The 16,273-nt window shown below is 41.8% G+C and overlaps 1 protein-coding gene across 2 annotated transcripts in view; it reads left to right on the top strand.

Annotated features, from left to right (window-relative positions):
• The first annotated feature begins 1,728 nt into the window (after nt 1-1,728).
• The window catches only part of PPA1 (inorganic pyrophosphatase 1), a 149,906-nt gene continuing 135,361 nt past the window's right edge, over nt 1,729-16,273 (top strand). The window contains exon 1 of one of the 2 annotated variants that reach the window (XM_033943446.1): nt 1,729-2,265. In XM_033943446.1, the coding sequence (XP_033799337.1) occupies nt 2,088-2,265 (178 nt within the window). In that variant the 5' untranslated portion in view covers nt 1,729-2,087. The remainder of the gene's footprint in view (nt 2,266-16,273) is intronic. The other variant, XM_033943448.1, reaches the window with a different exon arrangement.

Here is a 16,273-nt window from a genome sequence, read left to right as displayed (position 1 = left end):
GGCATCCATATCCTCCTCTCCCAAAGGGATCCCACATGCCTCTCCCATGCTTTCTCAAATTCAAGGTCCTTATCTTCACCACCTCCTCAGAGAAGCTGTCCCACCACCCTTTCTGTGAAAAAAAAGTGTTTCCTTAGATAACTTCTGAGCCTATATCCTTTTAATTTCACTCTATGCCTTCTCTTGGAGTTTTCCTTTATTTTAGAAAGGCTCACCTCCTGTAAATTAATGGCATGGATATAAACATCTCTTTCATATCTCCTCTCTGCCACCTTTCTTCTAGAGTATATGTATTGAGATCTCTCTAAGTCTGCCTCCATATGCTTTATGAGAGGAATTTCATTCCCTTAATCATTTTTGTTGCCCTTATTGAAGTTTTTCTAATTCCACTATAACTTTCTTGAGGAGTATTGTGTTCAATTCTGGCCTCATCTCAAGAAGAGCGACCAAGATGATAAAGGGGATGGAACTCCTCTCGTATGAGAAAAAGACTAAAAAAAGTTAGGGCTCTTCAGCTTGGAAAAGAGAAGGCCGAGGAGAGATATGACTGAAGTCTACAAAATCCTGAGTGGAGTAGAACAGGTACAAGAGGATCAATTTTTCACTCCGTCAAAAATTACAAAGACTAGGGGACACTCGATGAAACTGCAGGGAAATATTTTTAAAACCAATAGGAGGAAATATTTTTTCACTCAGAGAATAGTTAAGCTCTGGAACGTTTTGCCAGAGGTTGTGGTAAAAGCGAATAACATAGCTGGTTTTAAGAAAGGTTTTGACAAATTCCTGGAGGAAAAGTCCATAGCCTGTTATTAAGACATGGGGGAAGCCTCTGCTTGCCTTGGATTGGTAGCATGGAATATTGCTACTTTTTGGTTTTTGGCCAGGTACTAGTGACCTGGATTGGCAACCATGAGAACGGGCTACTGGGCCCGTCTATAGCGATCATAATTGCATGCAATACTCAAGGTGAGATTGCACCATGGAGCAATACAGAGGCATAATACTGTAGTAGTATTCTTACAGTATTTTCTCTTTTCTATCTCTACAGTGTACTACACAATATGCCTGGAATCATAGTGCTTCACTACAAAGTATAGAGAGGTACAATTCAAACATCTGCCTAAGACAAAGTGATAATAATTTTGCCTTCGCAATTACTGCCAGCTGCAGAATTTCAATCCAGACCAACATCTAGTAACAATCAATTCTCCTAACCAGGCCACCCACTCTTTTCAGATGTACAGTAGTCATGTTCTTAGATCTTCTAGTCTTTCAGATCAGTATGCCTAATTACAACATACTGCAGTTCCGTCTCTAGCATCAAGCTCCTTCTCCGTCCTCAACACAGTATCGCAGAGCATTGCTTTCATACCCTTAATGTCTTTAGCCAAAATGATTTCTACGATTCCCGGACTTTGGGCCTCCCCAGCCATAATGACACTCTACCACTGCAGAACTAAAGTTCCCTGGCACTCTCAGATGTGGCTTCGCTACCGGCAAAGAACCACAGAATTGTGGGAGTCTTGGAGCGAGAATAAAGATTTAAGCTCCACGTGGCAGATCTTCTCTTTTGAGATTCCGAGGTAATAAGACAGAAGGGCGTGGGCTCGCGCAAACTGCGTCACAGAACGAGTTTGAGTGTCAGCAACCACAGTCCGGGGAGTGTCGCAGGCTTCTCCCTCTCACTGTACCGCACCCACAGCGCTCGCCACCAATACGCCTCCAGCGCCCTACATCATGGGGGGGGGGTCATCCTACCCATCCATATATACACAACACTCCTCCGTCTTTTCCCTAGTCTGCTGCAGAGTTTTATTTCACGGTCAAGAACGTCGGACTCGCCGGTACCCGTCCCATCTATCTCCATCCAACCCTTTCTCAGCGCGCGCACCCCCACAGATAGAAGGTGTGAACCCCGACAGACGCTAGAACTACACGCGCGCGCACAAGTGCACGCCGCTTCCGCGTGCCCGGGTTTTCCTTTTTTCTTGTTTCTCCCGCTTCCAGCGCCGTCCAATCGGCTAGCTCCTCCTCCGCGTTCCTGCAGCGCGAGCCAGTCATCCGGAGCTGCGAGAGCCGAGCCCCAGATGTCGTCAAAGCAGAAGCCCAGCCTCTTGAAGCAGTGGTTCTCGCGAGATTCTCGTGGCAGTAACGGCAGCGCCGCCACTTTCCCCGGCAGCGGCAAGAGCAGCAGGAGCAACGGCATGGGCTACAGTGTAGAGGAGAGGGCGAGTCTGAACTCGCTGGAGTATCGGCTTTTTTTCAGTAAGTGAAAGTAGTTTTCCCGGAGACTTTGTCAGTTGGCTTGGGGGGGGGGGGGGGGGCGGGTAATGCTTTGCTCTGCTGTTCGGCGGCGTGTCGTTGGTCGCGGAATGGTCGAGGTAGCGGCCGGACTCGGCTCTGGCTCATTCATTCACCTGCCGGCCGCCGGGAATGATTTCAGATGCATCCGGCACTCACGGACTTAAAAGCGCTGGGCTTTTCGGATAGATCGAGTCACTCGCAAATTTCAGTTAAAAAAAAAAAAAATTAAATGAATGAATAGAAATACTTGAACTAAAGTAGTAGTCAGGGAATCCAGAAGATCAATCTTTCACTTTCTCATTCCACGCGATCCTAGTTTTTGTTTATCGCTTTCATTTTTTTTTTTTCAGTTTACTATTTTAACTCTCATTTTCTATTCTCCGTTAGGTTTTGCGCACTTGGTTTTAACTGGCTTTTTATATGTAATCCTCTCTCCAGAAGCTTGTGGATCACTTTGCGAAAGATGCTCTAAAATTTATGACCCTTTTAGCCAGGGGTGTCCAATGTCGGTCCTCGAGGGCCGCAATCCAGTCGGGTTTTCAGGATTTCCCCAATGAATATGCATGAAATCTATTAGCATACAATGAAAGCAGTGCATGCAAATAGACCTCATGTATATTCATTGGGGAAATCCTGACTATCCGATTGGACTGCGGCCCTCGAGGACCAACATTGGACACCCCTGCTTTTAGTTATTCTTTAGTGTCAATAACCTGGTATCAAGGAGAGTCTGCTTGTACGCTGTGGAATCCATGACAGATGGCTCTTATTGGGTTCTTGTCACTTTTTCTAATTACCTGTGTAGAAATGGTAATCCATTCCTGTAGTGCAGGGGTGTCCAATGTCGGTCCTCGAGGGCCGCAATCCAGTCGGGTTTTCAGGATTTCCCCAATGAATATGCATGAGCTCTATTAGCATACAATGAAAGCAGTGCTTGCAAATAGACCTCATGTATATTCATTGGGGAAATCCTGAAAATCCGACTGGACTGCGGCCCTCGAGGACCGACATTGGACACCCCTGCTGTAGTGTAACTAATGGCCTGTGTCGAGAAACTGTTTGGCAAACTTTAAAGAGGTAGTAGCCCTAACATCAGTAAAGTTTGCCTTTAAGAACTTCTCTTAAGTTGCCTTTGCTTTGTAGCTTTCCTAACCGGGGTGTTAAAAATCTCTCTAATGTAATGGTTCCCAACCCTGTCCTGGAGGACCACCAGGCCAATCGGGTTTTCAGGTTAGCTCTAATGAATATGCATGAGAGAGATTTGCATATAATGGAAGTGGCAGGCATGCAAATCTGCACCATGCATATTCATTAGGGCTATCCTGAAAACCTGATTAGCCTGGTGGTCCTCCAGGACAGGGTTGGGAACCACTGCTCTAATGTATTAGAAATGTTTTCTCTGCGGAATACATTTTGGTTAAAAACCAAACACGTTTAGTAGTAAGCCTGTTTAAATTTGTAAGCTTCATCTGCTTGTGCTTAGCAGTGAAATAGTCTGGTATTAATTGTCTGGTATTAATTGTTCCCCAGCTAAGCAAGGAACAAAAATCTAGAATGCATGTTCTTTAGCGTCCATGCAGGTACAAGGTCTTTCCAGCTAAAGTTATAATGTAGCTAGAAATTTTCTTAACTGTGCTAGTCTGTGGATATAGTACTACAGTAATAGCATTCAAATAGTATTTGCTATCATCTATCCATACTAGGGTTTCTTTATTCTAAGAATAGCAATTAATATTAGTACACATAAAAGATCAGCAATAGTCCTTGATGGATAGTGATTTATAGCAGATAATAATTTTGTTTAGAAGTGTGAAAGATAAGAGAGGAACTTTAATGTTTTTAAGATATAAGATGGGGGGAAGAGACTGTGACCTGTTCACACAGTAGAACCAGGTTTTATAACATAGGAAGAGGCTGTCAGATACTCATTGAACCATGCTATTTTATGTGGGACTTTAAAAACTGCCTTAACACAGCATGAAAGATGGTTGATACTCTTTCTGATCATTGAAATCATATTACATGGCTTGGGAACTTATGTTTTAAAACTTAGGGTGCCTCTTCCCCCTGCAAGGAGTGTACCCCCGGCAGCATATCTCTCTCTTGAACTACTGAAAAACCCACTATTTTGATGATCTTTACTATTTTACAAGCATGGGACAGCCTGTGGAGAGATGTGGGACCATTTGCAGGGCTTCATAAGTCAATATGGGCTGAAAAGTAGGGCCACATACCAAAATGTTTCTCGGTAGATAAATCCAGCCCTCTTCAAGTAGGGGCGACTGCAGGTAAGAGTCAGAATCTTCCTTATACAAAGCAGTTGGGGGCAGGCTTTCTCTGATGATTTAAACTGATCTGACTTCTCAGCTGCACTTAGTTATGTTTTTTTTGTTTTAGATTAAAAAAATAATCTGCACCCACCCCAGTTTGTACTTTTCCCACAGCCTATCGATCTACCCTCTCACTCCCTGTTTGTTTTATTTAACACTGTTATGCTAAACTCCTCTTCCGGACACAGTCTAGTCTCCAGAATACATTCTCTCAACGCCAACTAGACATCCTCTACCATCCTGTCCCCACCTTTATCCCCCTTTAAGCTGGTTCTTCTTTATTTAATTGCTCCTTCTTCAAAGGCTTGCTGTTGTAGTTGCCTCTGGAACAGCTGTTCTGTTTTGTTTTCTGGCACAGCTGGCTAAAGTTCATTGGGAATTGTGCAGTGCTGAAAGAAAATAGAACATATCTGTTCAGAGACAGCACTGGCAAGAAGCCTTGTAGAGCTGGATCTGCACTTAGTTGATGGGTGCTGGTACTGGTTCCTCTCAAGCCTTAACTGGAGGGCACTGCAGTACACAATAAATCCTAATATTTAATATGAAACAGGTTTGTATGTTGCCATCAAAAGTCAGCATCACACTATTATTTAGCCAAGAAGATAAAGTAGATAACCTCATTTTTGAATACCTAATTTCTAAAACCTGATAATATTTAAAATGGTGCTTCACAGTTTTATCTTACTTTATGTAGCTTGTTAACAGAAACATTTTGAAAGTAAATTAAAATGCAACAAAACCTAAAGTTTTATAGTGGAAGACATCTAAATGTATATATTTTGGAGGAAAGGAGGGAGGGAGAATTATGATAGACATGTAAATGGTTATGAGACATGTCTCATTTTGAAATGAAGCTCTGGAATGAGAGCATAGGATGAAGTTAAGAGGAATAGGCTCAGGAGTAATCTAAAAAAATACTTTTTTACAGAAAGGATGGTAGATACACGTAGAATAGTGTCCCAGGAAAGGTGGTAGAGAAAAAGACTGCATCTGAATTGTTGAAAGCGTGGGATAGACACTTGGCATTTCTTAGGGAGAGGAGGCAATAGTGAATGCTTTGGATGGGCAAACTGGATGGGCCATTTGTCCTTTATCTGCCATCATGTTTTTATGTTTATTAAATGTGCAAACTTCATCCTAAAGGTTATTTCTTGTTTGAATGAGAAATGCTGTGTAGGTTTCTAATTATGAAGAAAAATTTGTAAAAACAATTTTTATGCTTGAAAAGGGCTTTTTATGTGTAGAACCACAGATTGTGAACCTGCCAGGACAGATAAGGAAAATACTTAAGGGTATCTGATTACTAGTCAATCTATTGTAAACTACTGAATCTCTTCATGAAAAAGACTGTTAATAAATCCCAATAAATAGTCTTAATGCCTGTAATCTGTTATCTGTGACCTAAATATAATGCAGTGGATGATGTCTATAAGTTTACACAGGAGGAAAGAAGTATCTACACAAATGGCAGTAATGTTTTTGTTCATATTTTTGCAACCTAATTTTCCAAAGGAATTGTATTCCTTTGAAATTTGATGTAAAGACTGCAGGTAATGATAAATACCTACAGTCTTTGCAGATATGTTTTAAGGAGTTTAGTTGGTGTTAATCCACTTGAGTGCACAAAATTTGCTTCTCTCACAAGAGAGTTGGTAATTGCAGATAGCAGTTTGAACATGTTGCATGTGTCTCCAATGTCCTTTTGTTTGCTTCTTGGCCTAAATGTGATGCAATCCTTGTGACAAACTATTCCCAGAGCTTCAGTAGTATGTATTCTTTCGTTTTTTCTTTCATAAGTCGATCCACCAGTTTTGTGTGCACGTCTGGTTGCCTCATTTCAGAAAAGATATAATGGACTGGAAAAGGTACAGAGAAGGGTGATGAAAACGATCACAAGGGATGGGATGACTTCCCTATGAGGAAAGGCTAAAGCGGCTAGGGCTCTTCAGACTGGAGAAAAGACAGCTCAGGGGAGATATTATAAAAAGTCTATAAAATGAGAGGAGTAGAAGAAGTAGATGAAAATTGCTTATTATGCTTTCCAAAAATACTAGGACTAGGGGGCATGTGATGAAACTACTAAGTAGTACATATAAAGCAAAGAGGAGAAAATATTTCTTCACTCAACAAGTAATTAAACTTTGGAGGTTGCTGAAGAAGGTGGTAAAAGCAGTTAGCTTAGCAGAGTTTAAAAATGGTTTGTATAATTTCCTAAAAGAGAAGTCCATAAGCCATTATTAGAATGGCTTGGGGAAATCCACTGCTTGTTACAAGGATAAGCAGCATAAAATCTGTTTTACTCCTTGGGATCTTGCCAGGTACTTGTGACTTGGGTTGGCCATTGTTAGAAACAGGATACTGGGCTTCATTGACCTTTGGTCTGCCCCAATATGACAACTCTTATGTTGTTATGTACTTTGGGGGCAAATTGTATAAATGGCGTCCCAATTTTAAGCAGTGATAGGTGTCCTACCGATCCAATGGAATTACTCGTTTTTAGAAGAAACTTACCCAAGGTAGGCAACCTACACTGTAGATATTTTTGGCGGGTCTAGGGAGACACATAGGCACGCTTAAGCTTGCCCTGGGCATGGGCATGGTTTCACCAGAAGTGGCCTTGGGCGAGTTTAAGCGGCCTTAGGCGTTTCCCTAGAGACGTTACAGACATCTGAAATGCAGGCTGTTAAAATGCTAGCTTACATTTCAAATAGATGCAGCCGCTGAGCTGATCATCGGCAAGGAAATCTCTCTACTGCAAACAACTGAGCGGCAGTGGCAAGGCCCTCCCCCCACGAAGACGGACGGCAGGAGGGATGCCCACTTTCTCCCACTAAAACCCCCACCCGTGAAGTAAGCCTGGCAGGAGGGATGCCCACTTCTCCTGCCCGGAACACCCCTCCTCCCAAAGCAAGCTGGGCAGGAGGGATGCCCACTCCCTCTTGCTGCCAACCCTCCCCCCCCCACCGTACCATTCAGTTGAATATCTGGCCGGAGGGATGCTCACACCCTCCTGTCAGCCCTCCTGCCACTCCCAAAGAGTGGGCCTTCCCGGTGCATTCTGGGATGCACCGGGAAGGGGCCTAAGGCTCTGATCGGCTCAGATGCCTAAGGCGCCTCCCACAGGATCTGGTCAACCGGAGTCTTAGGCCTCCTTCCCACTGCTTCCTTGTATAAAGGAATCATAAAGCCTTTGATTCCTCAGACTGTGTTCAGGGCAATTAGGAATTGATAGGTACATGAGATGACTACCTCGAACCAGCTGTCCATTCTGAGCTGGAAGACAAAGGAGAAGACTGATCAATGTGATAGCCGAAAGAACAACAGGCTTATATAGCTAAGATTGGTCAAAGTGAGCATGTAACAATATCCCATTCATGACACGAATCTAGTCTGTATAATAGCATAGCAAGAAAGAAGCCTTTACTAAGGAAAACCCATTTGAGGCATGTTAAGAAGCTCTCAGGAATACCATATCAATAACTGATGTGTTCTGACAAAACTAAAATAGAATATTTTTGGTCTAAATGCAAAGTATTATGCTTAGTACAAACTCAACATAGCATGTCATCTTTTCTGCCAAGCAAGAGAAACTTTCTTATAACATGATATTGCTGCTCTCAGAAGAATCGGGGGCATACATTAAATGGAGAAAAGTAAAAAAAAATTCTTAAGGAATCTTGTTGCCCTGTATGAGAAAGATGAATGGGGGTGGATGTTCACCTTTCAGCATGACAGTAGCCTGAAGTACACAGGCAAAGCAACAATGGAATAGTCAAGAAATAGAAAATTAAATGCCTTTGAGTAGCCCTGTTGGAGCTCTGACCTTACCACAGTCAAAAATATGTGGTATGACTTGGAATGAACAAAAAGAGTAGCAACAGATTTAGAGTTGTAATTCCTGTCAAAGGTACTTCCAAGTATTGACAAGAGGGTGAGGACTTAGATAGGAGTTGATGGGTGGGATAAAAGTTTTATTCCCCAATACAAAATAAATTCCCCCAAAAGGAATGAAGTATGTTGTATTGAGTAGACACAAAAACTACCGTAATCATTTAAATGCTTGCAGTCTGATACATGGCAATGTGAACTTGGTGTAGACTTAATTTTCTGTAGCCTCAATATGTTTCATGACCACATCCATTTAACTTGATGTAATTTTATTTTTATTCTGGATTGTTTTTAGTTGAATTCTATATTAGCAGGTTTGGGATATGGCGTCTTAGTGTAGGATGTTAATTAAGTTACAGTAAAGTCCAAAAATTCATACTACTCTTGGATTGGGTTAGTCCAGATTTTCTGGATTCTCAGGCGGTACCTTTAAAAATTCAGCATCTATTTTCCTCAACCAGCTATTTGTGCTACTTAAGAAAATGCCCAAGCCCAAAGGAGGGGACCCAAGGCATTCCCCCCCCCCCACCTCATGTGGCTCTCTCTCACTAGAGAATGACAGGGGGATAAAGCTTGTCCTCGTACCATGAGCTCTATTTCCATCACTGTCCCCATAAATTCTGTCCTCGTGTCTATAAATTTGAAACACTTATGATTTTATATTTAAATCTTTTTATTTATTTTTTAAATTAAAGTATATTAAAAGGGACAATATTTTGTACAACTGCTGCTACTACTACTATTTATTATTTATAAAGCTCTACCAGACAAACGCAGCATTGCACAATTAACACGCAAGAGATGGTCCCTGCTTGAAAAAGCTTACAATCTAATTAAGACAGACATAGGGCAAAGGCTTATACATGTTAGGTGAGGAAATATAAGGGATTAGAGGTAGGGGAGTAAAGAGGGAATTGCAACAGATATGGGTGCTTTATAAGTTGGGATGGTGGGGCATAAATGCAGTTTCAAAAAAAGTGGGATTTTGGACTGGATTTGAACACCACGAGAGACAGAGCCCGATGCATTGAGTCAGGCAGGATGTTCCAGGCATAATACGCAGCAAGCAAGAAAGGGACAGAGTCAGGAGTTGGTAGTAGAGAAGGGCATCAACAAGAGAGACTTGCCTGACGAATGGAGTTTCAGAGTATAGGGAGAGCCAAGGGAGGAAAGATACTGAGGAGCTGCAGAATAACTACAATGAGCCCTCTGAATCCTAGGTTTCAGAATCTGCAGATTCGGTTATTCGTGATATTTTTTTTTATTTTTTTTAAATAAAGCTGCATTCCAGACCTTCCCTGCCTCACTTCTACCTTCCTCCTGGTATCCCAGACCTTACCTGGTATTCTAGCGGGCTTTTGGGGCAGGAGTGATCTTCCTACGCTCCTGCCCCATGCAGATCACTCATAGCAAATGGCTGCGGAGAGTTCCTGTCATAGTCTCAAGAGACTAAGGGAACTCAAGGCAGCCATTTGCATAGGAAGATCGCTCCTGCCCCGAAAGCCTGTTAGATCACCAGGTAAGGTCTGGGATGCCAGGAGGGAGTTGAGGGTGGGTCAGAGCCAGCCCAAAAGTTATTCGCAAATATTCAATATTCACGAGCCGGCTGTGCCCCTAACCCCCGTGAATATGGAGGGGGAAGTGTACACTTGTAGGTCAGTAAAAGGAGTTTGAACAGTATGTGGAGATGGACAGGAAGCTAGTGAAGTGATCTGAGGAGAGGGGGGTAACGTGAGCATAACGATACTGGCGGAATATGAGGTGCGCAGCAGAATTCAGAACAAATTGAAGGGGGGAGAAATGGCTTAGTGGTAGATCTATGAGAAGCACATTGCACTAATCTAGGTGAGAGGTGACGAGAGCATGGATGATGGTTTCGGCAGCGTGCTCAGAAAGGAGAGGTTGGATTTTAGCAATGTTGTAGAGAAAGAAATGACACATTTTGGTGGTCTGTTGGATATGTAAAGATGAGACAGGTTGGATGAGAGTGTTAGTTACCGTGCAGAGCCTTCAATTTCGATATTGTTTTGGTACAACCTTCCTAAAGATTCAGTTGCCTACGTTTTTATATCATCTGGAAAGGTTGATACTAGTCTCAAGTTTTTAGAGAATGAAACGGGCACAAAGTTTCTCTGTCCCTGTTCCCATCGCACGGTTCACTGTGGGTACCCATTCCTGTATCATTCTCTATCTCTCACTCCCCAGCCCAATCCCTGGTGTACCTTTTCAGTAAGCAAGTCTTTCATGTTGCTGTGCCAGCGGCAGACTGGCTACAGGCCACCTGTGAGTATGTCTGCTGCTGCTTATTGAAAAGGTACATGGGGGGCTGGGAGGGGAAAGATATGCAGTACTTGCAGTCTGGATTTCTGGCATTTGGATTTTTGGATTTGTACTGTAGTTGTAACTTATCTAATTAGGTTTGCTGTATACAGTCAAACCTCGGTTTGCGAGTGTTTTGCAAGACGAGCAAAACATTCTCGCAAAACTTGTCTTGCAAACCGAGTGTTGACTCGATTTGCTAGCACCCCCCCCCCCCCGATAACCGGCATCGCTCCCCCTGCTCGCAAAGGCCCCCCCACTCCAACCCTCGGCCGGGTTTTGAGCATGCATCTGCACATGCTCAAGGCCTTCTAATTCTCCCTCTTGCCGAGATTCTTGGCGAGAGGGAGAATTAGAAGGCCTTGAGCATGTGCAGATGCATACTCAAGGCCCGGCAGAGGCAGGAAGATCTTCTAGTGGCACCGGCACATCCTATGGGCTGCGTGCGGGGGGGGGGAGTTCAAGTTGATCGGGCGGGGATTGTCAGTTCGCGCGGGGGGGGGGGGGGAGAGCAGCGCGCTGGCCTCGGGGGGGGGGGGCGGTGGAAATGTATCGGAGCGAGTTTCCATTATTTCCTAAGGGGAAACTCGCTTTGATATACGAGTATTTTGGTTTACGAGCATGCTTCTGGAACGAATTATGCTCGTAAACCAAGGTTCCACTGTATTTTGTTACTTGGCTATGTGTTTATTTGTATGATTTATAATCTACCTTGAACTGATCTTTCCTGTTAATGGCAGAATATACCGGTAAATGCCAAACTTAAATTCTTGATTTCTAAGAATCTTCATCTGAGTGTACCGTACTCCTCTGCAGCTGCTTTGTCCATATGTAATGTGAATGAGATGCTGGTAAGGGGTTTCTAAGGTCCTAAGGTTGGTACAGCAGAATCTCGATTTACTTGGATTTATTTGCTTCGTGTATCTCAAAAAGAAAATGGGAGTTCTGAATGATATGCCTGTTTTAATGCAAACTGAATTTAGATTTGGAAGAAAAAGTATGGTAAAGTTGCTGTTTTAAACTATCAGAAATGACAAATGTGTGAGAGAGAAATAAAGGGATATTTCACAAGTGTTGGTGACCTGTAGAAGTGGGCTAGAGGTAAACGAATAACAAATTAGGCAGAGTCTAAGTTGCCCTAAACTGAATTTAAATGTTTGTTTTAGCATTTCTTAATAGTTCACAGTTCAGCAGATGTTCAAGGCTATAAAACGCAGCACTGCGGTTGCAATCTGGATGACATGGTAGGTTCACTGCCAACTGATTTCAGTCCTATGTGTCAGTTCTGGACATAAGCCACTTGGATGCAATCTTCAGTTCGTGCTTCACAGATGTGTTTTGAAAACTGAAAAAAAATTAATATGAATCTAGATTGAAATAAATGGTAAATTCAACTAGTATTCTTTATTAGATCAAGAACCTTATATGAGTGACTAGGGGTAACCTATGAAAATTTTTTAAAATTTGTTTGAGAAAAATATATATATATTTTGTTTTGTTTTAAACAAATATTGGACCAGTCATACCTTTTCCAAAGAGTAGTGGGTCAAAAACTGTGCTGTTTACAGGAATGGATTCATCTGAAACCCCCCATGCCCACCTTGAGATGGACTGTTTTTCTTTTTGTGTAGGATCTTTCTCAACTGCACAACAGTCATTTAGAAATGGACATTTTTTTAAAAACTATATTTGTTGATGCTTCCAGAACTTACTATCTTCTATTTTTAACAATTTAATAATGGTGTAAATGTATGAAACCTTGTTGTTGTTATGCAGCGAGGGTTCTTAATTTTATAGTTTCAAGTTATTTGAGTTTGGCAAATGGTATGCAGTTCTTATGTTTAAACTGCATGTCTTTTGAAAAATTGCCTAAACCATTTTTATATTTTTTTGAGAAAATTCATTTTATATAGTTCATGTTTTTTTATGGCCAAGAATGGTAGGTAGGTAGATCTTTCCTACGAATATACAGAAAGGACAGTAGAACAGACATGCAAAGTAGTTACTAGGAGTGAAACATCTAACTTTATCTGGCAATTATAGATCAGATTTGAGCAATTTGGGGATGGGGGGTGTTTCTAGGATATAGGTCTTGACTTGAGGCTTCTGTCAAACATTTCTCTTTGTTTGGGTTGTGAGAGAAGGCAACTGGGGATTCATTCTGGTTTGGGGGCATTTTCACTATACAGTGTCTAAACTATTACTTTTATGTTTCAGTCATGTTTATTGGAAGTGATAAATCACAACAGTGTTCAAGACAAAACAGTAGAGCAGATCACAGCTTCCAGGAACAAAACAATTAAGAGAAATACTGTAAACATAATTCAAAATAGCAAATGGCATTTCCATAATTTTCATATACCCTACCTCCCTAAACCACCCCCTAATAGCACGCTCTCATCCCCAGCACATATAAGGTAATGACAACAGACCGCCTTCCAAAACTCACACTGGCTCCCAGTACAAGCACACATACAATACAAATTCTACTGCACCCTATTCAAAGCCCTACATGGAAATGGACCAAGCTATCTGAGCAACCACCTAAACAGGATAAACACATCCAGACCAAGGAGAACTCATGTACACTTTACCCACCTCCCCAATCAAAGGTATACAAAGCAAAAAAATATACGACAGACTATTAGCCAGCAGAGTAGCAAAACTAGACTGCCACCGCTCCAATCTGCTGACTAATGCCCAACTACAAAACATTCAGGAAAGAACTTAAAACCTTTCTATTCAAGAAATTTATCAAATGATCTTGCTAAACCTGATCGACCCTCTACAGATCCTGACACTGAAGCCAAGTACAAAGTTATTTCTTAAAGATATATGAAATATGTATATGTTGGGAAGTGATTCAACACATTTATGAATGGCACAGAGCACCTTAAAAAGAAAAATTAAGTCTAATGAAGATAAATATGCCAATTGAATGAATAAGCCTAAGAAGTGTTTGGCTGGTGGTTGGCACACTCTGAAGACTTTAAATACAAAATTTTTTTTATTTAAGAATACATCAGTTACAATATAGATGCTGGTTTTATTTTTAGTGATGTAGGTATTTAACCACGCCACAGAAATTTCTGGAGCAATTTATGTAAATGTACCTCGTCCCTCCTAAAACACACATGTAATATTTGAAATTTATAGAACCACCCCGGAACTGATTGCCACAATGCCAGTTTATGAGAGGTGTCCTGTAAAACGGGTTGCACATTCACTCAAAGCTTATCAAGCCGATCTGGGATCAGTATACCCAGATATTTTAAAGTATCCTGGGCCAACACAAATGGAAAGCTGCCTCGTCATCGTTCTCTAACATGCACTAACAGGCAGCACCATGGACTTCTGAGAGTTTATTCTAAATTAAAATATGATGCCGATTCGCAGGCCATACCAAGAAGAGTATTTAAAGAATATTTTGGGAGCAGTTAGAGTACAAAGCAAATCATCTGCAAAGGCAATACCTTAAGCATTTGTCCCTTAACTATAACCCCATGGACAGCCTCCTCTAAACAAATGCACAAAAAGGGCTCAACACCAACAAGAATAATAAAGGAAAGAGCAGACACCCCTGGCGGGTGCCAAACTGTATGGGAAAAGTCTGTGTGAAGGAGTCATTGATCAGAAATGAGACCTGTAGATTGGTGTACAGAGCTTTAATTGCCTCCCCATACCACCCCAAAATCCCTACATAAGCCAGAAAACAAAAAACTGCCAGATCACCTTATCAAAAGCCTTTTCAGCATCTAAACTAACTATAATAGCTGGAACCTCACGTTGTTGACAACACTTCATCGCCAACACCAGCTTTTGGATTTTAAGAACAGTGTGTTGTGCCCGAACAAAACATATTTGATCATCAAGAATCACAGAAGATAGATGGAGCGATAGACAATCAGCCAGAATTTTAGGAAGAATCTTAAGATCTACATTGATTATGGAGATAGGCCTAAAAGTTGCTGGAGTGTCCGGATAGCCACCTGGCTTTGGAATGAGACTAATGTATTTGTCATTGGTATATTGTGGGAAAGAACCAGTTTAGATGCACTTCTCATACTAAGCCAATGAGGGCTTGTAAATTCATGAGTACCCATTGGGCCCTGGCGCTTAACCACATTTAGCAGCACCCAAAGTGGAAAACAACTCTTTCGGCTGGATAGGTCTATTCAGGGCAGCTATGGCCATGGAGAACCGAAACATACCTGATTTTAGCAAATAAAACTGTTGGTCACATTAATTGGTTTACCCTGCTTATAGTTTTGACTAAAATGAGCATAGAGGAGATCTTAGCAGTGCTCGCATGATGGGTGCCATGACCATCCTTCAAAGAGGGAATATAACGAGGACCTCCTTGTATTTCACTAAGCTAGCTAAAAGCTTCCAGATCGCTGGGCCTTTGTGAGTGAGCATATTGTCTCCTAGCCCTATACAACTCCTTTTCCAGCAACTGTATACTTTGGAACATTATATGAAGAAAGAACCAGGGGAAAACAAAACCACAAATACAAAGAGACCAAAATGGAATTGTCCAGATCAGAATGATGTGCACTAAAACAGTGTCCTCCAAGTCATCTGTTAATATGAAGATCTTTATTCCTCCAATATCACAATGATACATTCAATGTCTCAATGACTCGACATGTACATGTTTCGGCCAACAGGCCTGCTTCAGGAGTCTTAAAAGTCACAAATGGTGGTATTTGAAGTATTCTTCCACCCAAATAGATTTAACCAAAATTCAATCTGAAAGGAGTGTCATATCTCTTGTAGTCCGACTATTGCCATCTACCAGTAAGCCTCTCATTGGAGGGTGAGGGTGAGGGTTTTTGAGGTCCCTTGTTTTTGTAATTACATAACACCAACTATACATTAACTTTCTCTCCTTTTCTGGGTAACATTTTGTATATTTGAGGTTTTTTTTTTTTTCTCCTCTTCTTAGTGTTGTCTTTACTCAGTAATATGGCCACCCCACCTCTGTAGTGGGAGGGGGCGGAGCTAAAAAATCTCCCTCGACCCAACCCTGTTATAATTTCTTATGTTCAGCTTCAGCTAGTTTAGTTTCCTGGAGACAGACTATGTCCTACTGCTTTCTATGCAATGTGGCTAAAATCTTACTTCGCTTCATAGGCAAGGTTATCCCGGCCACATTCCAGGAAACCAGGTGCAACGTGTTCCCTCTCTGCATCTATAAAACAGTAAATGCATCTCAAATTAAATCATAACAGTTCTGAGTCTGAGTGCCCAGCCTCCATCTGAACACAGAGTAAAATAAAATACAAAACAAAGAAAGACTTCTATGGTTCACCAACAACATCAAGCAAAAGAACGTGCAGAGCTACACCACCCACCCTTCTCCTGTTCCCCAGAACACACATAATCTACCAACTGTACTCCCACACTGAACCAGTATAAGGGTATAGGAA

Source organism: Geotrypetes seraphini, chromosome 4 (assembly GCF_902459505.1).
Source record: "Geotrypetes seraphini chromosome 4, aGeoSer1.1, whole genome shotgun sequence".
NCBI classification, from domain to species: Eukaryota; Metazoa; Chordata; class Amphibia; order Gymnophiona; family Dermophiidae; genus Geotrypetes; species Geotrypetes seraphini.
This window is presented reverse-complemented; position numbering and strand designations above follow the sequence as displayed.